We start from the raw sequence: 17,349 nt of genomic DNA, 5'->3' as shown, positions 1-17,349 counted from the left end.
CTATGTTAGATAGATTTGGAATTTCATACAACTAAGGATATGTCTTGTCATCCGGATAGAATCTTTTTTAGTTTCAAAGATATGATTTGCTGAGTTGTAGTTTCAAATAACTCAACCTCATGCATATATTTATGGAATGTACAGACTACAAAGTAACAAAATGCTGAAAGCAGTAACCAATTCTTCCATTTTTATTATTATAGATAATCTTTTATAACGGTGTTTGTTAATTACTCTTCCACATATTTATAAATACCTTTCTATAACTCGAATAGTTTCCATCAAACACCTTCCTACATTACACTACAAAAAGAAAACAAGAATATGAAAACATGCAAGATTTCATTTTCTCTTATTTGTATCTTATTCGGCTTATTATGCATTATGAATGATTATGTCTATGGTCATGATTCTCCAAAAGACTATCTTGATGCACACAACATAGCAAGATCAGAGTTGGGTGAACCGAATTTGGTTTGGGACGAAACCCTTGAAAAATATGCTCAAAATTATGCCAATCAACGTAAACAAGATTGCCAGCTAATCCATTCACATGGTCCCTATGGAGAGAACCTTGCATGGAGCAGCAGCAATGATCTTTCTGGCGTTGATGCTGTGAAAATGTGGGTAGATGAGAAACCATACTTTAATTACTTGTTAAACATATGTGCTGATAATCAAATGTGTGGCCACTACACTCAAGTGATTTGGGGCAACACATTGCGTGTTGGTTGTGCCAAAGTCATTTGTGACAATAATGGAGGCACTTTTATTACTTGCAACTATGATCCTCCTGGCAATTACATTGGAGAGAGACCTTATTGATTACAAAAATTTTACTATTTGTTATCATTATGTTATTATGGCTACTTGATTGTAACAAGAAATATAAGAATTACGTAAAAAGGAATAATACATATATACTTTTTTATTTATATATGGGATCAGGAGTATTATATACGAAAGGAATTAGGCACATGAAGACTCCAATATCAGACTAATTAATCTCTGAACAAAAAAAATTTTATTTGGTTTTTTATGATAACAAACTGTGAGTATATTATATTCTATTAATTTATTACGTCAAATTTAATGATGATACTTATTATATATACGGTCTATTATTGTGACGTATTTATTTATGAAAGATTTGTCATATAAATAATAATTTTGGAGTAAAATTTCACCTATTTTAATAAGATTCGTGATAAATAGAAATAGTTGATGTTATATAGAAAATCAAATAATAATAAATGCTTTACTGTCCAAAACTACACCGTTTCCATACTCATATCTCAACAATAGGACACAAACCGCAATAAATAACAAAATCAGAAAATATCCACGTACAAGTCTTTTTACTATACAAGTCTTACAAATTCTTAACTTCCCTTATCACCCTAACCCGCACTTCTTATGGCACGTATGTTTCACGCGCCTTTTAACAGATTTTTCAATCACTCAACGCGCGAATATATAACTTCCTTTTTCGAAAGGATTTCGTTTCTTTTTTCGAATTTCTTCAGCGTTTTCTTCCCTTCTCTCTTCGATCTCTTTCGAGCGTTTCTCTCTACCTTCTCCTTCGTGTTTTACGTGCGTTTCTCTCTGCCTTCTCCTTCTTTATTTACGTACTTTAGATTTTTCATTTTGTTTTGCGTTTATCCATTATTTTTTGACATCAAGTTGTGAAATCGTTTTTGAAGATAATAGATTATTCAACTTCAGATTCTCAGCTGAACCAGAGCGAAGTGGATTTTGAAACTGAATCCAATGAAGTTCCTGACGTGTGATTTAGTTTTAGTTAGTAATTGAATCTGAATTTGAATCCGATTAGTAATTTTTGATTGTGTAGTTGAATAATCCGTGAACCTTGCCTGTGATATTTGCTATTTGTTCTTCCTTATTTGAATTGAATCTAATGCACTAGTTCTCATTAGAATTAAAATAATTTTATCCATTTTATATCATACATTCGGATGTAGATCAGTAATAATTGGGTGCATTTAAGGAAAGTTTGGGTACATTTACAGTTTATGACTTTTCATCTGATGGAGAGTGAATTGTCTTATTATTTTAGTTGAATTGTATTAGTTTCTGTTTTAATATAGTGTATTTTGAGTGTTTTTTGCAGACCTTCTGTGGTGTTGATGACCAGTTTGTCTCCAAAGTTGGGATGAATTTTAACACCCTTGAATATGCTGCAAAATTCTACAAGAGTTTGATGCACAAATAAGAAGGAAAACAAAATTAAGAATCAATTGATTACATGTAACAGAGAGAGAAAATGAAACTCGAAAATATCTCCAACCGAGAAGACAAATTCCTTAGCTGGTTTAAATTGTCCTGCAAGAATTTATATACACGTATTGAAGGATGTTGGTATTTGGATCATTTCGAAGGTCATGTTGCATCCTTCACATCCTTGCTGTCCAGATCAAGTACAGATGCTTAAACAACACATGGAACTAAGCATGTCCGTGCGTCGTACAATAGAGAATAATGAGGAAGCCGTTATCAGACCTAGCAAAACTTTTCAATCATTTGTTGCAGCAGCCAGGGGTCACTGCGAGTTAAATTTTATCGAAAAAGGTGTGAGAAATTACATCACTAGAGAAGTGTGGAATGTTTCGGAACAAGAGGATGCAAAAGAATTTGGGAAATACTTATTAAGAATGAAAGAGAAGAATCAGAATTTCTTTTTCGAGCTCGAACTCGAGGACGATCAGTCCATTAAGCTGAGCAGAGCTGCCTGTGAGTATTTCGGAAATGTTATTTCATTTGACACCACCTACAATAAAAATAGGTAACATGCTATTCTAGTTTATGATGCTGAATTAATGTTGTTTTATGATTCTATTGCAGAGGTGTATATTGGAGGATTTTGGGTGCATAGGATCATTATTTGGGTGTATTTTGTTGATTTTAATTCTGTTTTGTCGTAATCTGGTTCAGGTATAATCTGGTTTGTGATTTTTTTATCGAGGTGAATCACCACGGTCAGTCAACACTTATTGGATACGCTTTGATGAAAAACAAAGATATTGAATCATTCAAATGGTTATTTCAATGTTGGTTTTGTTGCATGGGAGGAAATTCTCCGAAAGGGATTCTCATCGATCAATGTGCATCAATGCAAAGGGCTATCGAGGCTTGTATGCCCACAACAATTCACCGTTGGTGTATTTGGCACATCGTGAAGAAGATTTCAAGCAAATTAAACGGCTACAAGGGACACATAGAAATCGAACAAGAAATGAGCCAAGTGTTTGGAACTCTCATATCAAAGAATCATTTGATAGGAATTGGAATGATTTTCTCCTGAAGTATGGTCTTGTAGACAACAAGTGGCTTTCAGGTAATGACGTTGAAAATCTGCAGCATAGGTGCAAATTGCATGTTTTTAGGTGCATTATAGTTTGATTTGGGTGTATTTTACAGATCTTTATAAAGACCGTCATATATGGGTTCCAATTTATCTGGATTACCACTTGTGGGCTGGGATGAGAAGCACACAAAAGAGCGAGAGTATGCATTCATTTTTCAACAAGTTCATTACCCAAAATAACTCACTTATCCAATTTGTCAAATAATACGATAATTGCCTTGAAAGCAGAGAGCAAACAGAGAGAGAATCGGATGCTGCATATTTTCACATGGTCATACCATGTGCAACAAAATCCTCCATTGAAGCTCAGTTTCAACATGTGTACACTCACCAAAAGTTTAGGAAAGTCCAAGCACAATTCAGAGGGAAGGTGAATTGCATCATAAGATTAATGAATTCCGCTCTAGGCTATTCAGTATACGAAGTTGGAGAATAAGTTTCCAGCTCAATATTCAACAAGTTTGCGGTTACTTATGCTCAGTAGCAGCCCAAGTGAAATGCCAATGCTTATTATTTGAGTCAAGAGGGATATTGTGCCGTCACGCCCTAAGCGTGTTAAGTTTTGAACGAGTAACCCAAGTGTCACCGGGATATATATTGGAATGATGAAGCAAGAAGGTAAAGAGGTGACACACTCACATCAAGAGCAACCACGACGAGCCACTGTTGGAGCCAAGAAGCAAGAGGTTTGACGAATTGGTGTTTTGTTTGCAAAATATATGAGAATTTGCATCAGAATCCAAGGAGTCGACTGCCATTCTGCACCGTGCATACGATAACGTCATGCTTGAAATAGAACAACTGAAAGCCAAAAGGAAAGGAACATGTTCATTATCTCACGAAGATGCCAACTTGGAATCCGTTAACGAGCTTCAAAGCCCTCCAAGGGTTCGAACAAGAGGATGTCCCAAAAATAGGCTAGGTTCAATTGGATAGACAGATTGCAAATGCCTCAAAGAAGAAGAAAACGAAAGCACGTAAAAGTGATGTTCTTTAAATTGGTGGTAATTGAGTTTAGTTATTTTGTTAATAATTTTTCTAATATGTGAGTTTATTTTTTCTAATTAAACTTTTTTGATGTTGCATTAGTGGTGCAACCAAATTCCAGCCAATATCACGGACATGTTATGAATTATCAGTTCAGGGATCCAGCAGCAGCGGATAGGTTTTTGGGTGTATAGTTACATGATATTGGTGTAATGCTCAGCTTTTTGGGTGCATTTCTGAACATTCTTGTGTTTGACATTTTAATTTTATATTTTTCAGATGCTGCTGTTTATGTTAGAAATTAGTGTTCTTTTTAGTTTTTAGGGTTTAAAATTTTAGGGTTTTAGGGTTTAGGGTTTTAGGGTTTATGATTTTGGGGTTTAGGGATTTAGGGTTTAGGGGTTTATGGCTTAGGGTTTAGGGGTTTAGTGTTTTAGGATTTTAGATTTTAGGATTTAGGGTTTAGGGTTTATGGTTTAGGATTTTAGGGTTTTAGGGTTTAGGGGTTTAGGGTTTAGAGTTTAGGATTTTAGGGTTTATGGGTTTAGTGTTTCAGGGTTTTAGTGTTTAGGGTTTAGGCTTTTAGGGTTTTAGGGTTTAGGGGTTTAGGGTACATATTTGGGTGTATACGGGTTATATTTGGATGCATAATTAAGGTTTAGGGTTTATAGTTTAGAATTTTACGGTTTAGAGTTTTAGGGCTTAGTGTTTTAGTGTTTTAGGGTTTAGGGTTTAGGCTTTTAGGGTTTAGGGTTTAGGGGTTTAGGTGTTTAGGGTATATATTTGGATGTATACGGGTTATATTTGGGTGCATAATTAAGGTTTAGGGTTTATGGTTTTGGGGTTTAGTGTTTAGGGTTTTAGGGTTTATGGTTTATGATTTTAGGGTTTTAGGGTTTACAGGTTTAGAGTTTAGGTTTTAGGGTATATATTTGGGTGTATTCGGGTTATATTTGGGTGCATAATTAAAGTAATTGTGCGTATTAGTTTGTTTGGTGTTGTTTTCATTTATTTTCTATGTACCTGTAATTTACAGCTTTTGAATACAGCATAGACAATTTATTTATGCAAACAAATTTTATAATACAAATGAATTAAATATTCACAATATTTACAAGTGTTCAAACTATTTCAAGACTAGATAAAACTGAAATCAATCACTGTCACTGCAATATCATAAGAATCTACTTGACAATATGGACTCAACAAAGCTGCAGATGGCTTCGACAATCTCATTGCTTCACTTCCCTTGATCGCTGTATCTCTATCACGATTTATGTCATGAAAAAGAATTTGGAAAACAAATTCAACTCTGAAGTGGTCGACCTCCGCCTACAGTTTGAAAGAATATTATTTTAATTAACTCTGTTAATTTAGAAAAGTAATAGAGAGTTATATAGTTTTAAATACAATTACCTGAGTCCAATTGTCCTACTCATACTTTTCCTTTTTAACGTTTTGAGACTCATTTATTTCAAGCAATTTCATGACATAAATAGCACAATCATAGCTGAAAACCAAAAATAATTTAGCAAATTAAAATAGGACAGCAAATGAAAACACAATTTTCAGAGTGAAAGATTTGTACGGTATTTTTTGGCCTAAAATGTCAATGTAAGGAGGCTCAATTTCACGATCTTTTATCTTGAGAGATGCCCTTCAGCATATACCCTAATTCTCGAAATCACCTACCCCTAAAAGCAAAAAACAAAGACGAATATAAGAAGGAATAAGTCTAATAAATGAATACACCCAAAGGATCACAATATACACCTTACTTTGAATTGAAATGCACCCAAATTTCAAAACACAAAAAAATATAATCAACTTACAATAAATTTATTTAGCTTCATTCTGGGTTTGGAGGTACACGTCTTGATAGGGGTCAAGTATATAAAATTTTTTCTTTCTTACGTCAGCTACGCACATCCACCAATGCTCTGAATAGCAAACAGGTGCAAAAATTTGAAACATCTCGACATTGAATAATGTTTTAGTTTAATTCATAGATAACCAAAGAATTGTGATAAGAAGTTTTAGAAATGAAAACTTACATGGATATGATGCTAATTTTTTTCGGTCCAAAAAGGGTATAAACATTGGGTAGTCTTCGACATTAAATGGCTTTTTGGATTTTGGCTGGAAGAACTCCCTACTTGGATGATTTTCAATGTCCATGTTCTGCAGTATTTGTGAAACACCAAAATAAATCTTTTAATACACCCAAAAGATAACAAAATGCACCCAAATTTTAATATATTACACCTTATCACAATATTAGGTGGGAGATAGTAAATTTCTTCTTGAAATTTTTTAATATTTTCTTGGTTGAGGATCAGGCACATAGCAGTGACAACCAAGAAAAACAAAACAACCAAATTAATTACATCAATCAATATTGCAGTCACATGTCATAACATAATCATTAATCTTATTCTAATCTTACGTCAGCTTCGATATGTCAAGTAGCTTTTAGAGATGCAAAGTGGACTCTTGACAACACCAACGATTGTTGGGTGTGCAGTGTGCAAAGTGGATCATAGTCATTAGTACTGTCATTTGTGTATGTCCTATACGTGTGGCCAAGAGGTAGCATTTTTCTTTCATTTCGGCCGACATTAAATTTCTCCTTGCAGGAGTTTTAAACTTATCAAAAATCTGGCACACAGTTTGCTTTTCAGTTGGGGGACTTTTACCTTCTGGGAAATCTGGTGATGTCTTTTCTCCACTCTTTGCAATTTTTTCCACCAGCACATCTAATTCTTCTATTAGCATTGTGGTTTTCAGACTTTTTTTCACCCGAGGTTCTGGTTGCCCCACTCCCTCTTGGGTCTGTGTTTCTTCTTGGCTTGAATCAGTCAAGCCAAGGCTGAATGATGGCAACGGTAATTCTCTAGGTACATAGAATGCTGTCTGGGCCATCATCAATAGCGCAACAGCAGTGGTTTCAAGGGCTAGATCACTGCATGTTGACATATATCGTACTATAAGAATAAGAATAAAGGAATGATATCGAAAATTAAGTTTTATTATGATGAAATTAAATTTTAGATGGAGCTGGTGGCACCGTTGGTGTGCTTTCATCAACTTTCTGGGATTGTGGAGTGTTGCGGGGTTAAAGAAAATGAATCAGATTATAAAAAAATCAATTACAGCTCAATTTTTAGGATATATGCCCAAATAAGATAACAATATACCCAAGCAATAATGAAATGCACCCGAATTTTTTTGCTCACCTCTCTGTTGGGGGATGGTTCAAATGGTGGCACAGGATTTGCTGATATTTTCTGGGATGAAGGTAGGTATAGTTGTATTGGAACTCTAAATAAGACAAAAATAAAACGTTAAGAAAGCCCTTTTAAAATAGATGATTAGATGGTTGAAATTTGGTTATAAAACTTACATATTAAGCGGTTGAGAGGATGGTCGAAAAACGATTATCTGTTGTTGAGCTAGGTCACTCAACGATTCTTCTTCCTGACTGAATCTAAAATACACCCAAATAAGATAACAATGCACCCAAATAATAATTAAATACACCCAGAAAGGCTTTTTTTTAGAACTTATGTAGTTGCGGATTTCTGTTTTTTTTTTCTACCTTTTTTTCTTGAATAAAACATTAAAGGGCTCTTTGTTCTAAAAAAATATATATAGAATTAGAAGAATGTGGTAAAAAAATTAAAAAATGGTATAAGAAAAAGAAATTACATAGAATCCAAAGGTTTGTTTACACTGCTTTGCTCCGTTTGTCCTTGAAACAAAGGATCAGTCTCGGTTGCTAAGCTCACCTCCGGCATTCTAAGTATAGAATAAATATCATTCAGTAAATAATACTATTTAGTTAAATCAGGATATCAAAATTCTATCAATTAAAGGAAGAATAAAAATCAACAACCAAAACACCTTAAAAAAGGTAATATAAACTAGGGGTGTAATCGGTTCGGTTTGGTTTGGTTTTAGACCAAAAACCAACCGAACCGACCTGATCGGTTGTACATTGATACCAACCATTCGGTTGGCTGCTGTTTGAACAACCGAACCAAACCGAACCAACAGCAGTTTAGTTCGGTCGGTTTTTTTGATTTTTTTACACCGAATAATCAGAATTTAAAATACCATAAAATGAAGTTTAAAACCTTCAATAAACTATAATAACAAGAGTATATCACATCCAAATCCAATACAAATTCAACTTAATTAAACATAAAACAAAGACAATTAAAAATGTATAGCAAAACAACAAAAATAAACACACTTTAAACTGAAAGAGTCACTTTAAAACAAATAAAAATCAAACAGCCAGTCAGCCACCATGCTTCACCCCCAACTTCAGGCGTCCGCTCATTGGGCACCTCATTGCTTGTTGGCTGCATATATATAAACAGAACAAAGAAAAATTAGCATTTTTAACTCATGAACAACACCAAAAGTTTTGTTTCCAGCAACAAAACCACAACAGCTCATAAGCAGCTTATGAAAAAGAGAAAAGCTCTGCATACAAGTCATTAGGGCTTGTATGCTTTACAAGTTAATTAACGAATAAACCCAAAAAATACGATGCAAGGTCTACGTTCTTCTTCTTCTTCCTCTTCCTCTTCTTCTTCTTCTTTTCTTTCGTTTCTTGCCTTCTCTTTCTCCTTCTTCTTCTTCTTCTTCTTCTTCTTCTTGCTGCACGTTCTTCTTCCTCTTCCTCTTCTTCTTCTTCTTCTTTTCTTTCGTTTCTTGCTTTCTCTTTCTCGTTCTTCTTCTTCTTGCACGTTCTTCTTCTTCTTCCCCTTCTTCTTCTTTTCTTTCGTTTCTTGCCTTCTCTTTCTCCTTCTTCTTCTTCTTCTTCTTGATGCACGTTCTTCTTCCTCTTTCTATTCTTCTTCTTCATTTACGTGCTTTTCTCTCTATTTTCGTTTTTTGTTATTCTCGATTTCCATTTTTTTTACATCAATCTCTGAAATCATTTTTGAAGAAGAAGAAGCAGCAGAAGATGAGGAGGAGAAAGAGAAAGAGTTCTGAAATATGCATAAGGTGCACCTCAACGAATTTTGGGTGTATTTCTTAAATCCTGTGGGTGTATTTTTGTAATCCTTTGGGTATATTTCTATAATCCTTTAGGTGTATTTCTATAATCGTTGGGTGAATTCCTGTAACCGTTTGGGTGTATTTCTGTAATCCTTTAGTGTATTTCTGTAATCGTTGGGGTGTATTTCTGTAATCGTTTGGGTGTATTTCTGAAGTTCCATTATCTTCAAATTTGGCAAGAAAATTATTTTCATGGAGGAAGAAGAAGAAGAGTCGTTCATAATGCATGGTGAGTAGCGCGCTTTGGAAACAGAAAGTTGTTGAATAACGTGCGTTTTATTTACTCTTGAATGTGGAAGTGTGTAATGCATTAATTAAGTGTAATGCGTGCGTTTTATTAGACTTGTAAAACTTGTAAGCCAAAAAGACTTGTATGTGTAGCAGGCCTCAGAAAAATGAGCATTTTTAATTATATGCAACCATATATATGCACTTATGCAAAACAAAACCATTGGATAACAACTTCAACATCTTGCACCAAACGTAGCCATATTTCAAAGTCTTAAACTAAAATCAAAGGGGCAATTAGTGTAGAATCGGCACAAACATATACACTTATACACTATATTATAAATTGACCTTTGCAATGTGAAATATCAAATGTCACGATATTTCATGCCACAGTTGAAGCCTTCCTCAACTTGCAATTCTGTTACATCTTAGAGACTTAAAAAGACACAATAAAAGTTCCAAACAAACTATTAAACTAAGACTAAGGCATTAAATTATTAAATAAGACAACTACCATGCATTCTTGTTATTAATAACTTCATAATAATATAATATGTTACCATGAGTTAGAGCAAAGTCAATTAAGCAATCCACTTCTATGAATTTTTTCAAACAACACCACTTGCAAGAAAGAATTAAAACATGGTAAAAGACAAATTTTCTTGTAGTAATATAACCGAAAAAAAAAACTGAAGATGGATTACGTTTTACAAATGTAACTTTAACTATTTCATGTATTAGAGCATCAATTCCATAAGTAATCTGCAGAATCTAGCATCATGATCTTAACAAGTTCTCTAATCTGACTGCTCAAAGAATTGCATTTGTTATTGGTTGCATATTTCACTGTCAGTGATTTTTGGTATCAATATTAGTGTGGAAATGAGATACAAAAACTTGATTTTTAGGAATAAAAGATACAAGAACTTGATTTGATAAACATTCAACCAGAATTCGAGAGAAAATGAGATAGAGGAAAATTGATATCATTCATGGTTGATAAATTGGAAAGCTACCCTATACAAGTGGACAACACTCACAGAAAATAAGAAATAACCAAAACAAAAATAAATTGGAAGAAATTAAAAGATAAGAAACTTACATAACAGTACCACAATATAAAGCACAATATCACTAAAAATCAAGTATAATATCACTAAAAATCCCACAAATAGAATTTAAATCAAGCACAACATCACTAAAAATCCCACAAATAGAATTTCTAAAAACAGAACCACAAACAGAATTTCTAAAAATAATTATTCAGGTTAAATCAAGCACAATATTACTAAAAATCCCACTAAATCAAGTACAAATATCACTAAAAATATTGCAGACTAGGAGAAATTACTGTAAAAAAAAATAACCAACCACAAATTCTAACCTCTGAAAAAGACATTGTTCACTTTCTTTTTGCAGGAGAGGGCTTGGTGACAGGAGTGCTGCTCGAGTTGGACTGCTCGGCGACGGACTGCTGCTCAACGAATGGATTGCTGCTCGGCAACGGACTGGTTGGAGTGCTGCTCGGCTTTGGCTTTGTTGCTACGGCGACCCAGCGACGGCGACCCAGCGAGCAGCGACGGTGACCCTACGACGGCGATGAATGAACGCCTTCGAGCAATGATTGGCGACTTCCTTGACGGTGGACAGCACTCTCTGGCTCCCTCAGGCTCTCCTTCTGTCAAGCATGGAGGTCGGAGGTGGAACCGTGGAAGAATGGGAGAGATAAGTTTTTTGTGGGTGAATTGGGTGTAGCCGCGAAAAAGAAGAAGAAAGCTAGGGTTGTGGGCTTGTGGCTAAGTGGCCCTTTTATACCTAGGTTAAAGACAACTTAGTAAAAACACACACTACTAAACCCTCACTCTTCGGTTCGGTTCGGTTCGGTTTGGTTCGGTTTCTGCTGAGCTAACCGAAAACCAAATCGAACCGATCGGTTTAGTTCGAAAAAACAAAAAAAAATTGGTTTTTTAATTTTTCAATCGGTTGTTGTAAAATTTGGTTCGGTTCTGCGATAATTTTTGGTTCGGTTCGATAATTTACACCCTAATATACACCCAAAATCAACATACCCTTGCTGATGTTGTCTTAAAAATTCTTTTATTGTTTTAATTTTAATTTCAGTTCTGACAATACATTCAAAAGTACATGTTAACAAAATATAGTTTTGATTATAGAGTGTAAGATAGGTTTAGAAAGTATCTTATCCATCATAGGAATGAATTTCTTCTTCTAAAGAGGAATCCTCAATTATGTGCTTTCTTTTTTTGGATTGCGTCCTAAAAATCAGAAAATTATGAATCAAACAAATACAACAATATTGATGATGAGATACTCTTGAAAGCAGTGCATACTTTTTGGCGACAGTGTGAATTTTTTGTTTGATTTTTGTTTTTTAATTGGCAAGGATTCTTCACTCTTGAAATTAAATGAGAAATCATTTGTTAATACATTAAATTTTGATAGAAACAGAAAAAAAAAGTGATGATAATTTCAGAATCTTACTCATTATTGGATTCACTTTTGCTTTTTGAACTGGACTCCTCTAAAATCTGCTTCCTCTTTCTGGATTCCAATCTGGAAAGCAAACAATCATTAGGAAAAACCACCCTAAAATTGACAAAATGCACCCAAAAATATTACTTACTTTTTGGCCGCCCTTTTAGGTTGCTTCCTTCTAGGTTCCTCTGAGTCTTCTTCCGACTCAAACTCAGAGAAAAAATCAACATCAATCTCTGATGAATCACTCTCAGACGAAGAACTTGGTTTCTTTTTTTCTTCTTTCTTTTCTTTTTTTCTCATTTCTTTCAATTTCTTTTTTGTTTCTGCCATCTTGACGATGCCCTGAAATAGTAGAAATGTTAGTTTACAGCATCTACAAACATAAAACACACCCAAATTAGAGAAGGTATTCTGTTTGCTTACCATATGGCCATCTATCTCTGCTCTAATCCTTGCAACCAGCTGCTCTCTGTTCCAGTTGCTAACTCAGAGCAATCCAGGTTTTTCCTCTCATTTCTTGTCCTTTTTTTTTGCAAGATGGAAATAGATTATCATCAAGGCATAGAGGCATCCGTCGATTGATTTTTTTTTTCAGACAGTAATTTGTTATGCCTTTAATGATGAAATTCAGCACATGGGCTCCCCAGTTGCCCTCTGTTATTTTCTGCATCTCAAAAGTTGGAGCTATGTGCACGGGAGATACTTTGGTTATTGTACTTGGCAACAACAATGCCATCTGAATATAGGGGATGAAAATTCTCTTGAACATCAGCCGATCTTGTTCGTTTTCAACACCGATACTCATCATGTCATCGGTCAGCTTCTTTAGAATGTTACCCTGGAACCTTTTAAAAATGAGTTTGTTCTCTTTAGAAAGATTCTTATAACACACTTTATCAGGAAATAGATCTCTTACAAAAAAGAAAACAATTTATTACTTGAAATTCACCCAAATATGATTCATATGCACCCAAATATCTCTTATATGCACTCAAATATCACTCATATGTACCCAAATATCACTTATATGCACCTAAATTTATTACTTGATAACATGAGATCAGAATAAGATATTATGAAGAATATATTACAGAGAATAGAATTATAGAGGTCTTCTGTAATCAGTTACCTGATGCATTGAGGCCAAGGGCAGTCCCTATTGTTTTGGATTTAACCTTAAAGGCCATAGCTTTTTTCCAGTGTGTTTATGCCCAATTTAAAGGAATTAGCTAACTCCTTTAATAGTTTGTGAGGTACATTCATTGGTGGGATGTGCATGATTCCACCAAAACCAAATTCACAAACGATCACTTTCTTTGGCTCGCTCATCTTTTCAAATTTTTTGCTTAGTAGACTGTTGGCACACTTCAAGTCTTTGATTTGCTGTAAACAAAGCAAAATTAGAGTCATTTAAATAACTTATATTTGTATTAGGAAAAATTGACTTGACTTTATATATATATATATATATATATATATATATATATATATATATATATATATATATATATATATTCGCTTCCGTTGTATTTTTTTCACCTTGGTTTTTGGTTGTCATTTTTACTGCAAGAAAAAAGAAATACTGTCAATAGATAAAAAATGCACCCAAATACTAGAGATATACACCAAAAAATCAGTCATGTGCACCCAAATACCTGCCACATACACCCAAATCCAGTCCTATAAACATTTTGTTTTTTTAATTAAACAAAATTAAATGAGTTTAAAATCATATTCAACTCAACCAAACAAGCAAAATCATAAATTAAACAAGTTCAGAATGATATTTAAGTTCAAAATGCCACTAGAAGCACCTGTTACATTCAATACTAACATATACACCTAGAAATGTGCCATACAGAGTTTATATGTATACAAACATACTTAAAAAATATCTAAACATTCACAAAACAGAGTTTATATATATACACCCAAAAATCATTTCACTAGAAATAAGTAAAATAGCGTAAACGACTTGAAGAGTTTCATCAGAACAGTAATATGAAATCTAAAGCAAGAATAGTAAAATAGAGAGAGAAATACGACGATATAGTGCTTCAATTTCGAAATCAAAAACAGAAATGTGAAAAACGTAGAAGAAAAATGAAACAGTACCTTGAATAATGTTTATTCGTACTTTTTGGTGTTTTTTGATGGAGATTTGAATGTTTCCTTCTTGATTTCTTCTACTTTTCGCGAGGAGTTAGACGGTTTCTTTAGAGCTATGTTTTGTTTCGAACGTGACTTGAATCTCGAGGGTTTGGGTATTGATTGAGGAAGAAGAGGAAGAGTCTTTCATTATTAGCGCGCTTTGGAAAAACGAAACGGTTGAGTAAGGCGCGTGATCTTTACGTTCGAGTGTGGGGAGTGTGGTGTGCGTCGTTTTTGTTGGGCTTGAGCCAACTTGTAGAACTTGTAACTCAAAAAGGCTTGTATGTATAGCATGCATGTAACAAAATATGTTAACAACTCCGTTTCGTTTGACACTATCCATTGACGGAAGAACATTCATGTCCATCATTCGCTATCATAAATAACTTAATTGGTATTTTTTCTTTAAGGACTAATTAGTTCGAGATCAAATCCTTAAGAATCTAATTATCACTTTACTCTATATAAAATAATCAAATTATCAAAAATGATGATGCTAGAAAAACAAAACCAAAAAAGTCTAAAATTATTTTATTTAGCTTTTATTAATTCTAGCAATAATTAATAAATATTAAATAAAATAAATTTTAGTTATTTTTAATTAATTTTTTATTATCAAATATTTTTATAATTAAAAATATTATTTATACACTAAAATCAACTATTAAAATTAATCATAATATATTTATATATAAATATATAATTTAAATTATTTTTAATATATATTTTATATTTTAATATATATTTTATTCTTATACATGTATCATGGTTCATGAAATAATAGATAGTTTTGGTATAATTAATTAGAGGCATTTATTAAGAACGACACAATAATTAAGAGATAGTTGTAACAAAAGTTTTTGTCTTTCTTTTTTTAATACAACCTTTCAATGGTATAGGTAGGGTTACGTTACTCTAACAAAAACTCTCTCCCTTTCCATCATTGTTGAGGTTTGATGAGGACATTAACATACATCAGCGAGCTCGAGCCACATAATTGTATCAAACTTTTCCTCATATGTTCACATTCTTGTTTTGTGGGTGACATTGAGGACAATAATAATATCAAGAAACGCAATTCGATTCGAGCCAAATATTATCTAATATCTAGAGATGTCAACAGGACACACGGGAAAGGGGATGTATTTTTGCTTCTCATTCCCACTTTTAGATTTATTTTCTATTTTAGTTTTGTTTTTTTATCGTGAGAGAATATTACTTTTATCTTTATTTTTCACAGAATTCCATTTTTTGTGGAGATTTTATTTCCTATTTTTTTTGATAGTTTTAACGGATTATTAATTTTCGTAGGAATAGAACCGAAAATATTAATCTTATACAAAACAACAAAATTTTATACAAAAAATTTAAACAATAAGATAGTGACTTTTTTAAAATGACGCAGTAGAAAACGTCACGATGAGGCAAAACACAAAACAGTGAACGAGGTGGAAAACGCAGCAGCAAAGAGGAGAATTGACACGACAATAAAATTGTGAAAAAGAACGCCACAAATATAGAAAATGACACGGAAAGGATGATAGAACGGTGAGAGATGACAACAATACGACGAGGGAGTGGCTCCAGAAAGGTTGGATGGAGTATAGACGACGCTAGGAATCTATGAATTGAAGAAGGGTTATGCAAATGAAAATTATATATATATATATATATATATATATATATATATATATATATATATATATATATATATATATATATATATATATATATATATATATGGTGAATGCTACCCAACCCCCTCTAAAATAACATGTAAGTTACCCTTCATTATGTGTCACATTGTAATTAGTCCTTATCTTAACCATAGTTGGGTTATTTTATAATTTATTATTCTTAAAATATCAAAGCTCCACTCCCGTTAATTAAAGCACATTCCACTCCTCCATTTTTTGTTCATCACTTGATCACCTATATTCGGTCCTTCCAAGCACCGTTGCGTTCGTGACAAGAAGTACCAATGTCATCGCCATCTACTGCCTTCCCACACAACCTCTATTTCTTTAGTGCATCATCCCTTAGTCACGTCGTTGAATTCCGTCGCTCATAACTTGTCATTCCCAGCGCTTCTTTTTGCCATGTATCACTGCTTATCCATATAATTAATGGTTAATTTTAGTTATTAAATTTTTTTATTAAAAAAATATATCTTTATTTAATTACGTGACGGAACATATATTTATATGTAAAATATAATATAATAAAATAAATCTATTTAAAGTATTTAAAAGTATAATTAAAATTATGAACATACAAATATAATAATAAAATTTGTACTCCAAACAAATAAACATATTTTTTATCATATATATTATTTAAAAAATAAATATATTATTAAAATTAATAACAGAAATTTAAAATAATAAAATTTAACTTTCTTACCGTATTTTTTATAGTATTTTTATTTTTTAATTTTTAATTTATTAGTACTTTATTATTTAATTAAAAATTAAACAAATTATTTTTATGAAAAATTATTTTTTGTATTATATTAGAGAAGAGACCAATATAGCAGTTTAAAAAATAAATTGTATAAATATTTAGTTTGGTTATTAAATTTTTTTATTAAAATAAATCTTTATTTAATTACACGATAGAACGTATATTCATATGTAAAATATAATATAATAACTCTATTTAGAGTACTTAAAAGTATAATTAAAATCAGACAAAAATATATTTTTTATTGTATATAAATTATTTTAAAAAAAATAAATTGTTAAAATTAATAACACAAGTTTAAAATGATAAAATCTAACTTTTTTACAAGTATTTTTTATAGTATTTTTATTCTTTTAATTTTTAATTTATTCGTACTTTATTATTTAATTAATGATTAAATAAATTATCTTCATGATAAATTATTTTTTGTATTATCTTAAAGAAGAGACCAATATAACAGTCTAAAAAATAATATAAAAATAATTTTTGAATAAAAAATAGATAATATTAAAATTTTTAAATACAAAAGTAAATTATATAGATAGATATTTAAGAGATAA

At 32.3% G+C, this 17,349-nt stretch overlaps 1 protein-coding gene across 1 annotated transcript; it reads left to right on the top strand.

Annotated features, from left to right (window-relative positions):
- Nucleotides 1–312: 312 nt before the first annotated feature.
- LOC112718126 (pathogenesis-related protein 1-like) lies at nt 313–874 on the top strand. Its single transcript, XM_025770024.3, has one exon. It carries the CDS (start codon nt 325–327, stop codon nt 823–825), a length of 501 nt encoding a protein of 166 aa, XP_025625809.1. The 5' UTR covers nt 313–324; the 3' UTR covers nt 826–874.
- Nucleotides 875–17,349: the final 16,475 nt, after the last annotated feature.

Source organism: Arachis hypogaea, chromosome 10, assembly GCF_003086295.3.
Source record: "Arachis hypogaea cultivar Tifrunner chromosome 10, arahy.Tifrunner.gnm2.J5K5, whole genome shotgun sequence".
NCBI classification, from domain to species: Eukaryota; Viridiplantae; Streptophyta; class Magnoliopsida; order Fabales; family Fabaceae; genus Arachis; species Arachis hypogaea.
This window is presented reverse-complemented; position numbering and strand designations above follow the sequence as displayed.

Coding starts and splice junctions, on each gene's coding strand:
- LOC112718126 (XM_025770024.3), top strand. CDS start 325: ATGAAAACATGCAAGATTTCATTTTCTCTTATTTGTATCTTATTCGGC.